Here is a 17307-nt window from a genome sequence, read left to right as displayed (position 1 = left end):
ATATAATATATCTTATTATATCTATAACAATAATCATATAATAAGATGTTATATAATATCTTATTATTATATAATAATAGTCTATATAATCTATACATTATGTCTGAATAAATATGCTATATATTGGGTTGAACAAACATAACTATATTATAGGAGGGGTTATATGAATATAATTCACCCCCTCTTGCTCCCCAAATATTCTCACCAATGTCCTGCTATTTCAACCGTCAGTGTGGTGTTGTTTTATTCAACGTGAGGCAACATAAGACGTCTCTGGTCGAGGCATATACACATTCATGATACCAGCGTTTCACTGTTTCCTATAATAGTTTAATTTCCCAATCCAATCCAACAGGTGACAGGCCAGTGCCGCAGATATGCAGCGGGAGGAGGGGGGGAACAGCACCCTGTGGTCAGATGTTTCCGGGGGGAACGTATTCAGCGCTGCACCGCCACGTGACAGCAACAACGAAGCGAGCACAACACGCGGGCTTCAAAACCAATCTACAACAGACCCAGTCCCGACCAGGACCATGCCGACGGACACGAAGAGAATACGCGGGCCGGAGGTGTCTCAGAGCCCGTCTCTCTTCGCCCGCAGAGCCACTCCTCCTCCACCCTCCCCCGGGGCGCCCAGGGCTGACGGCCGGCAGCGGGGCCAGGTGGACATCCGTCCGGTGTTCCTCCGCTGCGGGCTGCACAGCCGCAGATATGCAGCGGGAGGAGGGGGTGAGAAGAGGGGCTGGTCAGGTGGTGTTGGCGTTGGTGGAACAGCTACCCGGGCTACTCCAGTACTAGTATGACCTACAGTGTTGCTATTAACTGGAAGTGGCCTCACAGATGATGAGCTGGTGACCATGTTTATGCGGGAGCTGAACCAGCACCTGCGGGGCCTGACCAAGGACGAGATCCTGCAGCTGAAGAAACGCCGTCGCACCGTCAAAAACAGGGTTTACGCTGCCAGCTATCGTCTCAAACGTGTCACCCAGAAGGAGGAGCTGGAGAATCAGAATGCCGGCTACAGCAGGAGGTGGACAAGCTGGCCACGGAGAACGCCAGCATCAAGGTGGAGCTGGTCGCGCTGCGCTTCGAGAACGAGGCCCTCCATGCCCTCCATGAAGGCTGAGTCAAGGCCGAGGTCAGGGATTTTGGGCTCAAAAAGGTTGGTGACCACTGACCTACAGTGTTGAACTCCAGGACATAGAGGACGCACCAGCAGTGTCTATTTAAGTCTATTCAAATATATAATAATCGGTCTAAGAAGCCTAATTCAATGGTACAGTGAAAGAAGACTTGCCCAAGAAGTTCGTTTCTACGGAGAAGTAACAGTGACAGACGATGATCACAAAGTTAGGGTTGAAATGTCTGTCTGCTGTGGAACTAATTTGCTGCCACATCGAGAGAGGCTGGCCATGTTTTACCAGTCTGTCATGGCCAGCATTCTCTTCTACGCTGCAGTCTGCTGGGGGGGAAACATCACCAAGAGGGATACCGGACGGCTGGACAAGCTCGTAAAAAAGGCGGGTTCAGTGGTGGGAAGGAGCCTGGACTCTCTGGGGACGGTGGTGGAGCGAAGGACTAGGAGTAAGCTGCTGTCCATCAGGGACAACCCCAACCACCCCCTCCATCATGTCCTCGCTGGGCAAACCAGCAGCCGCCGCAGAGGGCGGTTCATTTCGGTACGCTCCCGGACGGAGCGATATAAAAAATCTTTTATCCCGGCTGCACTAAGACTGTTCAATGGCAACTAAAGCAGCAGTCGGGGTCAAGGCTCCTGAATTTGTATTTATTATTTATTTTAATCATCATCACTTTTTTGTATTTTAATATAATAACTATAGCCATCTTTTTATCCACCTTTCTATCATGATCTCACTGTTTTTTATATACTATACATGGCTGGCCCAGTATTATTGTCTGTCCTTTATGTTGTGTTGTCATGTGTTGTTTTTAGAGAGTGGCGTGGCAAAATGAATTTCCCCACGGGGATAAATAAAGTATAATTGGATTGAATTGAATTGAATTCCTTGTAGAACATGTTATTGTGTTGGACAAAGTGCGTAGACAGTGCTGAGACTGAAGACAAGAGTATGTGAGAAGTCGTGTGTTTGTGTTTGTGTTTGCTAGCCCAGCTGGATGGCGAGACGTGCTGCCACATGCTTGCTTGCTGGGAGTAGTGAGTTACATGCCATAGCCAAACATGTTAGTTTGTTAACTATGAAGTGAGTTGCATGCCATAGCCAAACATGTTAGTTTGTTAACTATGAAGTGAGTTACATGCCATAGCCAAACATGTTAGTTTGTTAACTATGAAGTGAGTTACATGGCATAGCCAAACATGTTAGTTTGTTAACTATGAAGTGAGTTACATGCCATAGCCAAACATGTTAGTTTGTTAACTATGAAGTGAGTTACATGCCATAGCCAAACATGTTAGTTTGTTAACTATGAAGTGAGTTACATGCCATAGCCAAACGTGTTAGTTTGTTAACTATGAAGTGAGTTACATGGCATAGCCAAACGTGTTAGTTTGTTAACTATGAAGTGAGTTACATGCCATAGCCAAACGTGTTAGTTTGTTAACTATGAAGTGAGTTACATGGCATAGCCAAACGTGTTAGTTTGTTAACTATGAAGTGAGTTACATGCCATAGCCAAACGTGTTAGTCCACACAGTCCAGTAGGTGGCGGTAATGCACCTTAAGCTGGTTGCCAACCGCCAATCAAATAAAAAGAAGAAGAAGAAGGAGGAACAGCTACCCTGTGATCGGATGTTTCCGGGGGGAACGTATTCAGCGCTGCACCGCCACGTGACAGCAACAACAACGAAGCGAGCACAACACGCGGGCTTCAAAACCAATCTACAGACCCAGTCCCGACCAGGACCATGCCGACGGACACGAAGAGAATACGCGGGCCGGAGGTGTCTCAGAGCCCGTCTCTCTTCGCCCGCAGAGCCGCTCCTCCTCCACCCTCCCCCGGGGCGCCCAGGGCTGACGGCCGGCAGCGGGGCCAGGTGGACATCCGCCCGGTGTTCCTCCGCTGCGGGCTGCACAGCCAGGCGGTGGGCTCGGCCTACATGGAGGCGGGCGGCACCAAGCTGCTGTGCTGCGTGTACGGCCCGCGGGAGACCGAGAGGAAGGACGAGACCGACATGAAGACCGGCAGGCTGGTGGTGGACGTGCGGTTCGCGCCGTTCTCCTGCCGGGAGCGGGGAGCCTGGATCCAGGGCAGCGAGGAGAAGGACCTGTCCGCGCTGCTGCAGGAGAGCCTCCGCCCCGGGGTGTGTCTCCACCGGTACCCCCGCTCCCAGGTGAGCCCGAACCCCACCCAGCCCCCAGCCCTCCTCAGAACCCCCCAACAACATGAACATACTGTACATATTATTGATAACCACTGCTCTGTACATATCTATTGCACATCCTATTGTACGTATTGAAAGCTCAGAGGGGTGAACTTTCTCTGTAAACATGTTAAAGGGATAGTTCATCCAAATAACAAAATCCCATAGTGTACTGTACAGTAGGTTAAAGAGACTGTCTCTGGTTCCCAGGTTGTCAGGTAGGTGAGGGTTCAGGAGGAATACTCTGTCTACTCTGTATATATCTGTACACACCTAAGGCTTGCACTGTCTGTCTGGATGCCAAATGCATTCCGTTGTCACTGTAAGGCAAGGCAAGTTTATTTGTATAACAGATTTCATACAACAGGGGCAATTCAAAGTGCTTTACATATTAGTATTAAAAGAAATACAGAAAAGTAAGGATGGTTATAAAAAAAGAAAATAAATAAAAATGAAATGTTGAATCTGACCCTGAGGTGGAGGTGAACGTGATGGTGCTGGAGAACGACGGGGCGGTGCTGGCCCATGCGGTGACCTGCGCCTCGCTAGCCCTGGCCGACGCAGGGGTGGAGATGTACGACCTGGTCCTGGGCTGCTCGCTCCGCCAGGACGGCCGCCGGCCGGCCCACTCCTCCTACCTCCTAGACCCCACCTACCTGGAGGAGCGCGGGGGAGGGGAGGGGGACGGGGGGGACACGGGGAGTGTGACGGTGGCCTTCCTGCCCAGCCTCAACCAGATCTCCGGGCTGCAGTCAGACGGGGAGATGGAGGAGGAGACGCTGAGCGGTGCGGTGCGGAGCTGCATCGACGGCTGCTTCAGACTGTACCCCGTCATACAGCAGGCCCTGGCCAAGGCCGTGAGGAGGAAAGCCCCGCCCTCGCAGAGCTGAGAGACTCGGAGGATGTTGTTGGTGTTTATTTTTTTCAGGTTTGTAACACAAACAAACTAACTAACAAACAACAAGCTGCCAGGCATACATGTCTAGTATGATTTGGTTCAAAGCTATTTTCTTGTGAGACTTTATCAAAATAAGCCTGGATTTCTCTTTAACAACGTTGATGGAATACCCCCCCTGGCTCGTACTGTCATGGCCACCTAATCATCCCCTGCTGTCTATGGTCTCATTCATCCCCGGAGTTGAAGTTATGCTTATGGTTTTGTCAATAAAGACGTTTGTTTGTATATCAGTTTGTGTTGTCAGAGTAAATTATGTGGATGGTAACAAACACACACACAAAGTGAGTGAATACTTGTAAAAAGAAGATCTTTATTTAAAAAAGTAGTTATTAAAGAGTTTTGTAAATGTAAATGCTTACATGGTTTCTCTGTCAGCCACAGCTGTGTATAATAAAGCTGTGTGCCAGAGAGTAAATATGGCCAGGTCCACTAGAGGGAGCCCTAGTCTCAAAGCAACTCACAGAAAGTGCAAAGGTTTAAAAAGTTTAAACCATAGATAATGTATACGTATATGTATTTAACAGAGATGGGGGGACTTGAGACTTGCTTGACTAACATTTATAAAAGACTCGACTTGACATTCATGACTTGAGACAGATGACTCGAAAGGACTTGACTTTAAAAAATGAGAGATATTGACAAGTTAGAATGTTTTGTTTTGAAACACGTTTGGGTGATTTCTGCAATGAGCGTAAACTGTTACTGGACGCAGCAAACCAGTAGAGGCCAATGGACGAGGCAGCTATCATGGCAGCTATTACCTAGCAACCTAATGGACGAGGCAGCTATCATGGCAGCTATTACCTAGCAACCTAATGGACGAGGCAGCTATCATGGCAGCTATTACCTAGCAACCTAATGGACGAGGCAGATATCATGGCAACTATTACATAGCAACCTAATGGATGAGGCAGCTATCATGGCAACTATTACCTAGCAACCAAATGGACGAGGCAGATATCATGGTAACTATTACCTAGCAACCTAATGGACGAGGCAGCTATCATGGCAGCGGGACAGAGATTATTTTGTTGATGACGGTAGTAAGAAGAGAACAGCGGTATGCAAATCTGCAGCTCAAAAATCAGTGACCACCACAACATCCAACTTCATCCGTCACTACAAAACCCACAAAGGTAGCTACGTGAATGTGTCTTTTTAGCTAACTTATGGTCAAACGTTTACATTTTAGGCTATAGTTTATACACTATTCTTGTTGTTATTTAGGGGGCTTGTTATTTAGGACACTTGACTTGCTTGATTCTCACCACAGTAACTTGGGACTTGCTTGAGACTTGCACATGTATGACTTACTCCCACCTCTGATATATAATATCTATGGTTTAAACACTGTCAGGCTCACATTTAATTTCATCACTTATTTTCTTCTTCACCATGTTCATGGGTCTTTACAGAAACGCATCACATCGCTTAGCAACTCATATTCATAATAATACATCTACAGGCTTATTATGTGAACGTTTGATAAAAACAAACCGACAACAATAACACAAGAAACACAGTCAGGGTTAGGGTACATCCTCCGGTCACGGGTCACTTCCTGTTCACGGGTCACTTCCTGCGTACGATCAGCGCTGCGTCTCCCTTAACGTCTCTCAGGCGGTCCGAGTCGAAGTCCACCAGCAGCTTCCTGAGGCCGGCCCGGCTCGGCTTGAAGGACACCTTCACCTGGACCTCCTGACCCGGCCCCACGTCACCTCTGAGGACACGAGGACAGGGTCAGGGGTCAGGGTTAGGGGTCAGGGGTCAGGGTCAGGGTTAGACTGGGTTTGAAGGACACCTTCACCTGGACCTCCTGACCCGGCCCCACGTCACCTCTGAGGACACGAGGACAGGGTCAGGGTCAGTGGTCAGGGGTCAGGGGTCAGGGGTCAGGGTTAGGGGTCAGGGTTAGACTGGGTTTGAAGGACACCTTCACCTGGATCTCCTGACCCGGGCCCACGTCACCTCTGAGGACAGGACCAGAGCCAAGGTCAGGGGTCAGGGACAGGGGTTAGGGGTCAGGGTAAGGGTCGGTCAGGGTCTGTTAGGATCAGGGTTAGGGGTCAGGATCAGGGGTCAGAGTTAGGGGTCAGGGTTAAGGTCAGGGTCTGTTAGGGGTCAGGGTTAGGGGTCAGGGTTAAGGTCAGGGTCTGCTAGGGGTCAGAGTTAGGGGTCAGGGTTAAGGTCAGGGTCTGTTAAGGGTCAGGGTTAAGGTCAGGCTCTGTTAGGGTCAGGGTTAGGGGTCAGGGTTAGGGGTTTGGACAAAGTCCCATGATGCTCAGTCTCTCAAAGTCCCATGATGCTCTCTCAAAGTCCCACGCGGACGTCGCATTAGCTACAAACCGTGTTGGGATGAGGAGTGTGAGAAGCTCCACTGTGCCTTCCTCCAGGCCCCTGCAGGAGCTGAGTCGGACAGGCTCGCAACAGCCTTGCTGTCAAGACTCAGCCGTAAAAGACAGGAGCGCTGGGAGGAGGCCATTGACTCCATCGACTTCTCGCACTCCAGCCGTAAGGCATGGAGTATCATGAACAATCTCACTGGTAGGTCCAGACACTCCCCCCGTCACTGCCCCATCTCTGCAAATAAAATCGCATCACAATTTGTGAAAAGTGGGTCATACGAGGGCAAAGACCGCGAGTCGTCTCGACTTGTGGCAAAAGAAGTGTCAGACCTCTGGAGGGCCCCAACACCTAGCAGTGACTACATCTCCGGTGAATTCACCCCGGAGGAGTTCGCTGCTGCCCTCCAGCATCTAAAGCCAGGGAAAGCTCCGGGGCCTGATTCCATCTGCCCGGAGCTTATTCTCCATGCCGCACCCGCCTTGAAGTCCTGGCTGAGAGCGTTCCTCACTTCCTGTTTGCGCCAACTCAAGATCCCCAAAATCTGGCGAAGAGCCCTAGTTGTTGCGATCCCTAAACCGAATAAGCCTGAAGGGGACCCTAAGAGTTACCGTCCCATCTCTCTGTTATGCATCCCCTTCAAGATCCTCGAGTGTCTCATCTACGCCCGCATCGAACCAATTGTCGACCCGCTGCTCCCACGTGAGCAGGCCGGGTTCCGACGCGGGAGGTCGACCGTAGATCAAGTCACCCTTATGACTCAAGACATCGAGGATTGCTTTTCGCCCAAAAAAAAGGCCGGGGCCGTCTTTATAGACCTGACGGCTGCCTACGATACCGTATGGCATCGCGGCCTCTCCTGCAAGCTGCTCCGCCTGCTGCCGGACAGGCACATGGTCAGAATGATCATGGAGCTCATCCGTAACCGCAGCTTTACCCTCACCACCGGTCGCGGACAGCTAAGCAGGCTTCGACGCCTTAAGAACGGCGTCCCTCAGGGATCGGTCCTGGCCCCCCTCCTCTATAATATCTACACCTATGACCTGCCCAACACACTCTCGCGGAAGTACGCCTACGCAGACGACCTCGCAGTGGTGTACTCTGCTGGAAATTGGCAGTCTGTGGAGGGGATTCTGAGCCAGGACATGCAGACACTAGTGGCATACTTCCAGAAATGGAGATTGAAGCTTAGCGAGGCAAAGACGGTGTCGGCTGCCTTCCACCTTAACAACAGGGAGGCTAAACGTGAGCTTAGAGTACACCTAGATGGAACTCCCCTGCCATGTTCCGCTGAGCCAATCTATCTCGGCGTGACATTGGACAGGACGCTCACGTTTCGCCGACACCTCGAGTCACTGCGCAAGAAGTTAACAGCTCATGTGGCGTTGATGAGGCGATTGGTTGGCTCGGGCTGGGGCGCCGGCGCAAGGACCTTGCGCACGGCAGCCCTAGCCCTCGTTTATTCAACTAGTGAATACTGCGCCCCAGTATGGTGTCGCAGTGCCCACACCCGCCTCATCGACTCGCCTATAAACGAAGCCTTGCGCATTGTGACAGGATGCCTGCGTCCTACCCCCGTGGACAACCTTCCCATCCTAGCAGGCATCCAGCCCGCAGGCCTCCGCCGCATGGGAGCCACAGCACGTCTCGCCTGCCGGGCCGTGGAGCTTAATAACCATCTGCTCCATGATAGGCTCACTATAACAGCGGAGCCCTCCCGGCGTCTCAAGTCGAGACACCCATTTGTGCCTGCCGCACAGGATCTCAGGCAGCAATGCAGAGATCTCAACATCAGTGCGGCAGGATGGGCGGATTATATGTGGCGCGCGGAGTGGGAGGCTAACACCTCCAAACTCCGCGACCACATCCCAGTCGCCGGCGCTGAGCCCCTCGGGATGGACTTGCCACGGCTATCCTGGGTGAGGCTCAATCGTCTCCGGACCGGCGTCGGGCGTTTCCGCTCATCAATGCACAGATGGGGCTTGGCCCCAAATGCGTCGTGCGAGTGTGGCGCAGAGGACCAAACCGCAGACCATATTATCCTGGATTGCCCGGTGTACCACCCACCCAACGGGATGCATGGTCTGTCGGTATTAGATGACGAGACGATGACGTGGCTTCTGGAGGGGTGTCCAGAAATATAGCCCGGGTGAGCCCCTCAACCAGGTCTCGGGGTGGTAAAAGGGTAGCCCCTGGTGGGTAGCCCCTGGTAGAGCCTGGTGGAGTGGAGAGGAAAAACAACTACCCATACGCCGAAGAAAGTCCCATGATGCTCTCTCACAGCCATGTGGTCTGCTCTGCTCCGATAATGTCACTGGACAAGACCGCACACACACACACACACACACACACACACACACACACACACACACACACACACACAGATGTCTGCAGGAATGTGGCGGGAATGAGGTGTTTCTGCCAGGATATATACATATGCTGCTACAACACTGGAACTGTATGATATCATCTTATTACACACACACACACACACACACACACACACACACACACACACACACACACACACACACACACTCACTCACACAGCACAACTCAAGCTGGAATAACAACCAGTCAAACCTGGCCTTACTGAGAGTGAAGTTACTGAGTATTGTATTTGTTATTATTCGTGTCACGTTCTAATGCTTTGGTCCTCATGTCGGGATCTGATGTACCTTAACTGCTCCTCCTGAGACATTACCACCCCCCAGCACTGCGTCTCCTGAGACACCTGCTTTTCTCCTATACTGTGCCTCCTAATACTTCTACTGCCCCCCTTGTACTGTCTCTTCAGTGCCCCCTTTGTACTGTCTCTCTAGTGTCTATAAATAATAATAATAAAAAAAATAAAAAAAAATCTATATATCACAACGACTGCCCTGGCCTGAGCTAGATTACTCTTCCTGCTAGAACTGGTGAATTGATGATTCACTACCATAGTCTAATTATTTTTGTTAATTAGTATTGATTGTAAGTCGCTTTGGAATAAGGTGTTATTAATAAGGCCAAAAATAAAACATTTTTAAATGGGGGGCTGTGGGGGTTGACTGATGTGAGGTACAGCCAATGGCTATGCACCTTCCGTTTTAGACGCTCTATCTATTCTCTGAAGGCCAGGTTTGAGGTGTTGGTTCACCAGAGCTTTGTTGCCTGGTAACAAGACTATACCTGAGCTACCAGGGGGGTATTCCATCAACGTTGCTAAAGGAAAATCCAGGCATATTTTGATTATTACGTTTAGCAAGACTTATCAAAAATAATCCTGGATTTTCCTTTAGAGACTTTGTTGGAACACCCCCCTGGAGATGAGGTGACGGGTCTGTTCAGGAAGTCCAAGTTTCCTTGTGCTGCTTAATGATGTGCTGTTTACTATAACAGCCATGGGTGGGGTCATTAACACTAGAACAGCCATGGATGGGGTCATTAACACTAGAACAGCCATGGGTGGGGTCATTTGACCCTGTGAGTAAATTATTTTTTATATCTTTGCACTCGATCTAATTTCAGGACCCTCCTTTCATGACTTTTCCTAGATATGTCCATTCTACCACCCAGTATCCTTACATTTTCAAAATCACATCAGGATAAGCTAGTATAAAGCTACTTATACACACACACACACACACACACACGCACGCACGCACGCACGCACGCACGCACGCACGCCACTTTAGGAATGTCAGATCCATGTCTGCAGAGAACAGTAGGGATCTGTCTGTGTTTAGTCTGATGGCCCGTTTACACTGGCATCTGCTGTGTGTGTGTGTGTGTGTGCGTGTCTTTCTGTCTGTGTGTGTGTGTGTGTGTGTGTGTCTTTGGGGTGGGGGGGGGTTCAGTGGTCTTTGGCCTGGACTGAACTACACTGTCCAAAACCGCAAAGCGCTGCAGAGGGTTGTGCGGACAGCCGAGAAGAAGCTGTGTGTTACCTCCCATCCAGGACATCTACAGTGACCGGTGTGTCAGCAAGGCCCTCAGGATTATCAAGGACCCCAGTCACCCAAACAGGAAACTGTTCGAACTACTGCCGTCGTTAAAATGGTAACGTAGCCTCGGGGCAAAAACCCAGAGGATGTCGAACAGCTATTTCCCACAAGTAATCAGACTCCTAGGGAAACGCACTGGCACAAGGCAATCCCCCACTGCACCCCCACTGCACCAACAACACTTTATGACTACCTGACTACTTGGTCACTCCACTTGCACCATATTGCACACTGTATGACAGTGTGTCACATCGCACTGCAACCTGTCCCCCGTCAGTCACAGGACACTTACGGCGCTGGGACTTCCTTCGCCGCAGTCAGCCCCGCCCCCTCCACGGTGAACACGCCCCCTCTCAGGGTGATTGGCAGGGGGTTGGAGAAGGTGATGTACGCCGTCAGCCGCCTGGACACCACCGCTTCACCCACCACCTGAACAACAGACCAGGGAGGAGGAGAGGAGAGGAGAGGAGGGGGAGAGGAAAGGAGGGGGAGAGGAGAGGAGAGGAGAGGAGAGGAGGAAGAGAGAAGAGAGGAGAGGAGAGGAGGGGAGATGAGGGGAGGAGGAGAGGAGAGGAGAGGGGAGAGGAGAGGAGAGGAGCGGAGAGGAGAGGAGAGGAGAGGAGAGGAGGGGAGAGGAGAGGAGAGCGGACAGAGCAGATATCATCAGATAGGCAAGGCAAGTTTATTTGTATAGCACATTTCATACAACAGGGGTAATTCGAAGTGCTTTACATACAGCATTAAAAGCAGATAAACAAATAAAAATGACAAGAATAGATAGATAGAACAAACATTTAATAAGTTAATGAATAATATAATAGAAATGAATAAAATCGACAGACCTCCATCCCTCCCTCCCTCCATTTCTTCCTTCCTCCCTCCCTTCCTTCCTTCCTTTCTCCCTCTCTCCCTCCCTCCTTCCTTCACCCACCCCCCCTAGCCACAGTAACAGGAAGTAGTACTACATTGACCTGCTCACTAACAGGAAGTGGTACCTTGACATGCAGTCTGGGCATGCTCAGTGGGATGTTGGCCTCCTGCAGGATGACATCATGCTGGTCGCTGGGCTTCAGCAGAGCCGTGACCCTGATCATGTGATGCTCAGAGACACACGCCCCGTAGTGGTCGTACCGCAGACGCAGCACCTCCCTGTGGTCTGGAGGTCACAGCACACGCACACACACACACACACACACACACACACACACACACACACACACACACACACACACACAAGCAGGGAGGCAGACACAGGGTGAAGGATTCAGTTAGAGTCATGGTTCATGAGTCACAGTGTGTGTGTGTGTGTGTGTGTGTGTGTGGTTTATCCCGACATGAGGACTAAAGCATTAGAACGTGTCACAAATGGCATTGAGCTAATAGCGATATTTAGCAGCATCTATTTTAGTCATTTTTCGCCCTCACCTCTCTGCGCGGGCAGCGTGAGGCTGGCGGTGCGTCTCTGACACTCCCCGCGGTGGAGGCTGTTGTAGGTGATGGCGGAGGACGCCACGGTCAGCTGGGCCAGCGCCTCCTCCCCGCCCCCGTTGTGGATCACCACCACCACGTCGAAGTCCGTCCCGTGGACCGCCTGCGCGTGCTTGATTGACAGCTTCAGCTGGGCCGGTCCTTCAGTCAGGTGAGGGGAGAGCCGTCGGCCCGCCTTCTTGTACACCTCCCGCTCCTTCACTGAGCCTGGGGGGGGGAAGGGGGGGGGGCAGGGTGAGGAGAGGGGAGGTGTGTTTGTATGTGTGTGTGTGTGTGTGTGTGTGTGTGTGTGTGTGTGTGTGTGTGGCTGCACCCTTCCTTTGAATATTTGCAGTGCACAGCTGGTGTGTGTATGTGTGGTAACAGGTGTGTGTATATGTGGTAAGAGGAGTGAATACCGTTAGCGTATTTCTAATGTGTTACTGTATGTCTCTTTGGGTGTCTCTCTCTTTCTCTTTCTCTCTCTGTCTGTCTCTGTCTCTCTCTCTCTCTCTGTCTCTCACTGTCTCTCTCTGTCTCTGTCTCTCTCTCTGTTTGTCTGTCTCTCTCTTTCTCTCTCTCTGTGTCTCTCTCTCTGTCTGTCTGTCTGTCTCTTTCTCTCTCTCTCTATCTCTCTTTCTGTCTCTCTCTCTCTCTCTCTCTCTCTCTCTCTCTCTCCCTCTCTCTCTCTCTGTGTCTCTCTCGGTGTCAGTGCTATGGCCAAGGTTAGGTTCAATGGTCAGGGTCAATAGTCAGGGTCAAGGGTCAGGGTCAAGGGTCAGGGTCAGTGACCTCCTACCCTCGGGGTGTTTGTACTGCGCGGTGATGTCCTGGCGGTCGTCTCCGTGGACGCTCTTGGTGCTGATGTTGCGGCCCACCGTCCGGCTGTTGAGGGAGGCCCGGGTCCGCCGCCCGTCGGCCCCCACCACCCAGCAGGCCAGGTCGGCGTTCACCTCGGAGAACACGAACGCCGCGTCGTACTTCACCCCCACCTCCCCCTCCCGGACCGCCCGCACGGGGCACGGCCCGCAGCAGTACACGTCTGAGAGGGGGGGAGGGAGGGAGGGGGGTGAGGAGAGGGGAGAGTTGGGGGGGAGGGAGGAGGGGGAGGAGAGGGAGGGGGGAGATAGATAGATAGATACAGCTGTTTGCAATAAACAAAGTAGACAAGAACAGTTTAAATAGTTCAATAAAACTAATATTACCATGTTTTTCTTTATCCATATTCAACACAAAATGCTACTTTTAATCACTACTGCAGTCTCAAAATTATTCAACCCCCTGTTTCAAGCACACCTGGTTGAGATAGAACACATAAATACCTGGACTGGTTAGAGGTTTGTTGAGAGTGACGTTTGCATGTTAGAGAAGAGAGAAGAAGAGAAGAGATCATTGCCTTGCACAAACAAGGAAAAAGATACAAAAAGATAGCAAAAGCACCGAATGCTCCTAGAGATACAGTTGGAAGCATAGTTCGCAGTGGCTACACTACCTGGACGTGGCAGAAAGAGGAAGCTATCAGCGGCTGCCACCAGATTCCTGAGGAGGCAAGTGGTCAAAAACCCTTGAGTGACGGCAAAACACCTGCAGCAAGACTTGGTGGCAGCAGGCACTGAGGTTTCAGTTTGTACAGTAAGGCGCATACTACACACTGAAGGGCTCCATGCCCGGACTCCAAGACGTACACCACTACTGACCCCAAAAGCACAAGAAAAGTTGGCTCCAATATGCTCAAAACCATGTAAATAAGCCACAGAAGTTTGGGATATTTGTTCTGTGGAGCGATGAAACAAAACAGGAACTTTTCAGGCATATGGATCAGCGGTATTTCTGGAGGAAGAAGAATGAAGCATATGCTGAAAAGAACACCCAGTGAACACAGTGAAGCAGGCGGCAGCCTGCAGCGTGTGGAGGGCACGATGGATTCAGTCAAGTATCAGGAAAAAACTTTGAAGAAGACAGTTGCAAAACGCAAACCCAAGAATATGACTGAACGGGAGGCCATTGCCCATGAGGAATGAGCTAAGATTCCTCAGGAACGCTGTCAGAAGCTGGTGTCTGGCTATGCATCACGTTTGCAGCAGGTCAGAACAGCAAAAGGGTGCTGTACGAAGTACTGAAGATGCTTGTCATGAAGGGGATGAATAATTTTGAGATTTTAGTTTTAGTCATTAAAAGTAGCATTTTGTGTTGAGTGTTTGGATAAAAACCCTTGTAATATTAGTTCCATTGAACTACTTAAACAGTTCTTGTGTAATTTCTTTATTGCAAACAGCTGAGAAATTGTAGATTTTGCCAATAAACCTAATGTGCAATGGGGGTTGAATAATTTTAATTGCAACTATAGATAGATAGATAGATAGATAGATAGATAGATAGATAGATGTATAGGTAGATAGATAGATAGATAGATAGGTAGATAGATAGATGGATGGATCGATGGACGGACGGACGGACGGACAGATAGATAGATAGATAGATAGTTAGTTATATTGGCTACACCCCCATGTACAGAGTGGTATTGCCCACACATGAGTCCTGACAGGTAACAGTGAGGTTGGAGCGTACCATCGCTGCGCTCCTGGGGGGTGGGGTCCAGGACCTGCCAGCCGTCATACCCTGAGGGGAGGTCCTCTCTGGCCATCCAGGACTCCACCCAGCAGTGGTAGTTCCTACACACACACGCACGCGCGCACACACACACACACACACACACACACACACGCACACGCACAAACACAGTCAGAGTTAAAGACATTCATTTTCGACTTAATTGTAATCTGGAAATACACATTTTCCACATCTCTTATTTAAAGCCATACCTCGACCTCAAGACAGACACTACATCTGTTAATCCACTAATACTGTAAATTACTGTTAATTCATTAATACTGTAAATTACTGTTAATCCACTAATACTGTAAATGAACTACGCCTAACTGTATTATTATATTGTATTGTTGATTTATTAAGTGTAGTAGTTGAGGAGATTCATAAAGCATTTCTCTAGATCACTGACGGCTGTATGAGATGCACATAACCAATGACATCTGATTTAGATTTCCAACCTATTAGAAATCTATGTAATTCTAATTCTAGTTCTAGTTCTAGTTCTAATTCTAGTTGTAGTTGTAGTTTTATTTCAAATTAAAATTACAATTCTAGTTCTAATTCTAATTCTAGTTCTAATTCTAGTACTAATTATTCTCGTTCTAATTCTAGTTCTAACCCTAACCCTAGTTCTAGTTCCCTGTGATGTCATCAGTGTGCGCCAGGCCTACCAGATCATGTCGTTCCTGTCAGCTGACAGGCTCTCCAGGTTCTCGTCGTACAGGAAGTCCACCGCCAGGTTGCCGTCGGTGTCGTGAGCAGAGGAGTAGTTGGTCACGCAGCGCGTAGGAACGCCCAGACACCTGAGGACTACACACACACACACACACACACACACACACACACACAGTCAGCAGTGCGTAGGAACGCCTAGACACCTGAGGACTACACACACACACACACACACACACACACACACACACACACTCAGCAGCGCATAGGAATGCCCAGACACCGAGGACTACACACACACACACACACACACACACACACACACCTGTGCAGGCCACGCCAGAGAAGACCCAGCACTGTCCGTAGCGGACCTTCGCCCCCCCGGCCTCGCTCCAGCGCCGCAGGATCTCCACGCTGCCGCTCCACCTGGTGGGGGCCACGCCGTCACCGTACTGGCCGTCCCACCGCCCAGAGACCACCCCCCGGTCATCATTACTGTTCACCTAGAGGAGAGAGAGACCACCCCCTGTCATCATTACTGTTCACCTAGAGGAGAGAGAGAGACCACCCCCTGTCATCATTACTGTTCACCTAGAGGAGAGAGAGACCACCCCCTGTCATCATTACTGTTCACCTAGAGGAGAGAGAGAGACCACCCCCTGTCATCATTACTGTTCACCTAGAGGAGAGAGAGACCACCCCCTGTCATCATTACTGTTCACCTAGAGGAGAGAGAGACCACCCCCTGTCATCATTACTGTTCACCTAGAGGAGAGACCACCCCCTATCATCATTACTGTTCACCTAGAGGAGAGAGAGACCACCCCCTGTCATCATTACTGTTCACCTAGAGGAGAGAGAGAGACCACCCCCTGTCATCATTACTGTTCACCTAGAGGAGAGAGAGAGACCACTTCCTCGTCATAAAAAAATCATGAATTATTATTATTATTATTTAGCAATTTAAACATGTCGGCCCTGCAAGTTTGTTTCTTGAGAGTTAGCTGACAACCCCACTGACAGATGACAGGTAGATAATGACAGGTAGTGTAATGGGGGCGTGGTTGTCTTGAGGGAAAGGCTGGGGTGGAGTTAACCAGTGAAAAATGACCTTGCCTTCTTTACCAGACCCTGTCATCTAGATATTAGATAGATGGATGGATATACACTGTGTGTGTGTGTGTGTGTGTGTGTGTGTGTGTGTGTGGTTACCATGGCAGTGAGGGTCCTGCTGACGTAGACGGGGTCCCCGCGGCGGGCGGAGTCTCTCTCGGGATTGGCCAGGGCGGAGGGGGAGTGGTCTAGGATCTCAAAACAGATGTCCACCACGCCCTTCTCAAACTGTCACACACACACACACACACACACACACACACACACACACACACACTGTTACGGCCTCCCCCCTCTCTGCTGTCCTGTTCTGTTTGTTGTGTTGCAGGATGGCAGTGGGGAGAGGAGGCCTGATTGGTTGATGCAGCACACCTGTGGCCACGCCTATTCTCTCTCTCTCTCTCTCTCTCTCTCTCTCTCTCTCTCTCTCTCTATTTTGCTTACTTTAGTCTTAATTTGTTAATAATAAAATATTGATTATGTCTTTACCCCTGACTTGTCTCCCTTCTTGTTGATCCCTTTGAGCCGGGTTAGTGACATCACCCCCCCCCCCCCCCCCCCCCCCTCCCAGACAGAGACAAGCCCTTGTTTGTGTGGTGTGTTTGGCATTCTCACACCCCCAGGGCACAAATGCCGTACATCTCCCAGGACATGCCTCTGCAGACACACACACACACACACACACACACACCTCTGCTGGCTGGTGGGGGGGCGGGGGGCATGGTGGGGCTGGTGTCTCCCCTGCCACCAACATGTCACTATTCACACTATTCACTCACACGGCCACCCACAACCAACACTCTGTCTGTCTCTCT

At 50.3% G+C, this 17307-nt stretch overlaps 2 protein-coding genes and 1 pseudogene across 3 annotated transcripts in view; 2 read left to right on the top strand and 1 right to left on the bottom strand.

Annotated features, from left to right (window-relative positions):
- The first annotated feature begins 533 nt into the window (after positions 1-533).
- LOC308165361 (transcription factor MafK-like) lies at positions 534-1264 on the top strand (annotated as a pseudogene). Its single transcript has 2 exons — positions 534-745; positions 830-1264. The product of its transcript is annotated as a transcription factor MafK-like (transcript).
- Positions 1265-2821: 1557 nt separating this feature from the next.
- On the top strand, positions 2822-4531 carry exosc6 (exosome component 6). Its single transcript, XM_080539459.1, has 2 exons — positions 2822-3313; positions 3820-4531. Exons 1-2 carry the CDS (start codon positions 2888-2890, stop codon positions 4231-4233), a joined length of 840 nt encoding a protein of 279 aa, XP_080395585.1. The 5' UTR covers positions 2822-2887; the 3' UTR covers positions 4234-4531.
- A 1342-nt stretch (positions 4532-5873) lies between these two features.
- Positions 5874-17307, bottom strand: part of tgm2l (transglutaminase 2, like) — a gene marked incomplete at both ends in the record, with an annotated part of 15483 nt that continues 4049 nt past the window's right edge. Inside the window, 9 exons of the mRNA XM_080539518.1 lie at positions 5874-6021; positions 10923-11059; positions 11626-11786; positions 12056-12325; positions 12897-13139; positions 14666-14769; positions 15379-15517; positions 15705-15882; positions 16592-16720. Coding sequence (XP_080395644.1) covers positions 5874-6021; positions 10923-11059; positions 11626-11786; positions 12056-12325; positions 12897-13139; positions 14666-14769; positions 15379-15517; positions 15705-15882; positions 16592-16720 — 1509 coding nt within the window. The remainder of the gene's footprint in view (positions 6022-10922; positions 11060-11625; positions 11787-12055; positions 12326-12896; positions 13140-14665; positions 14770-15378; positions 15518-15704; positions 15883-16591; positions 16721-17307) is intronic.

This window comes from Nansenia antarctica, assembly GCF_963989245.1.
Source record: "Nansenia antarctica genome assembly, chromosome: 9".
NCBI lineage: Eukaryota > Metazoa > Chordata > Actinopteri > Argentiniformes > Microstomatidae > Nansenia > Nansenia antarctica.
Note: the sequence above shows the minus strand (reverse complement) of the source record. Positions and strands in the feature narration are given on the sequence as shown.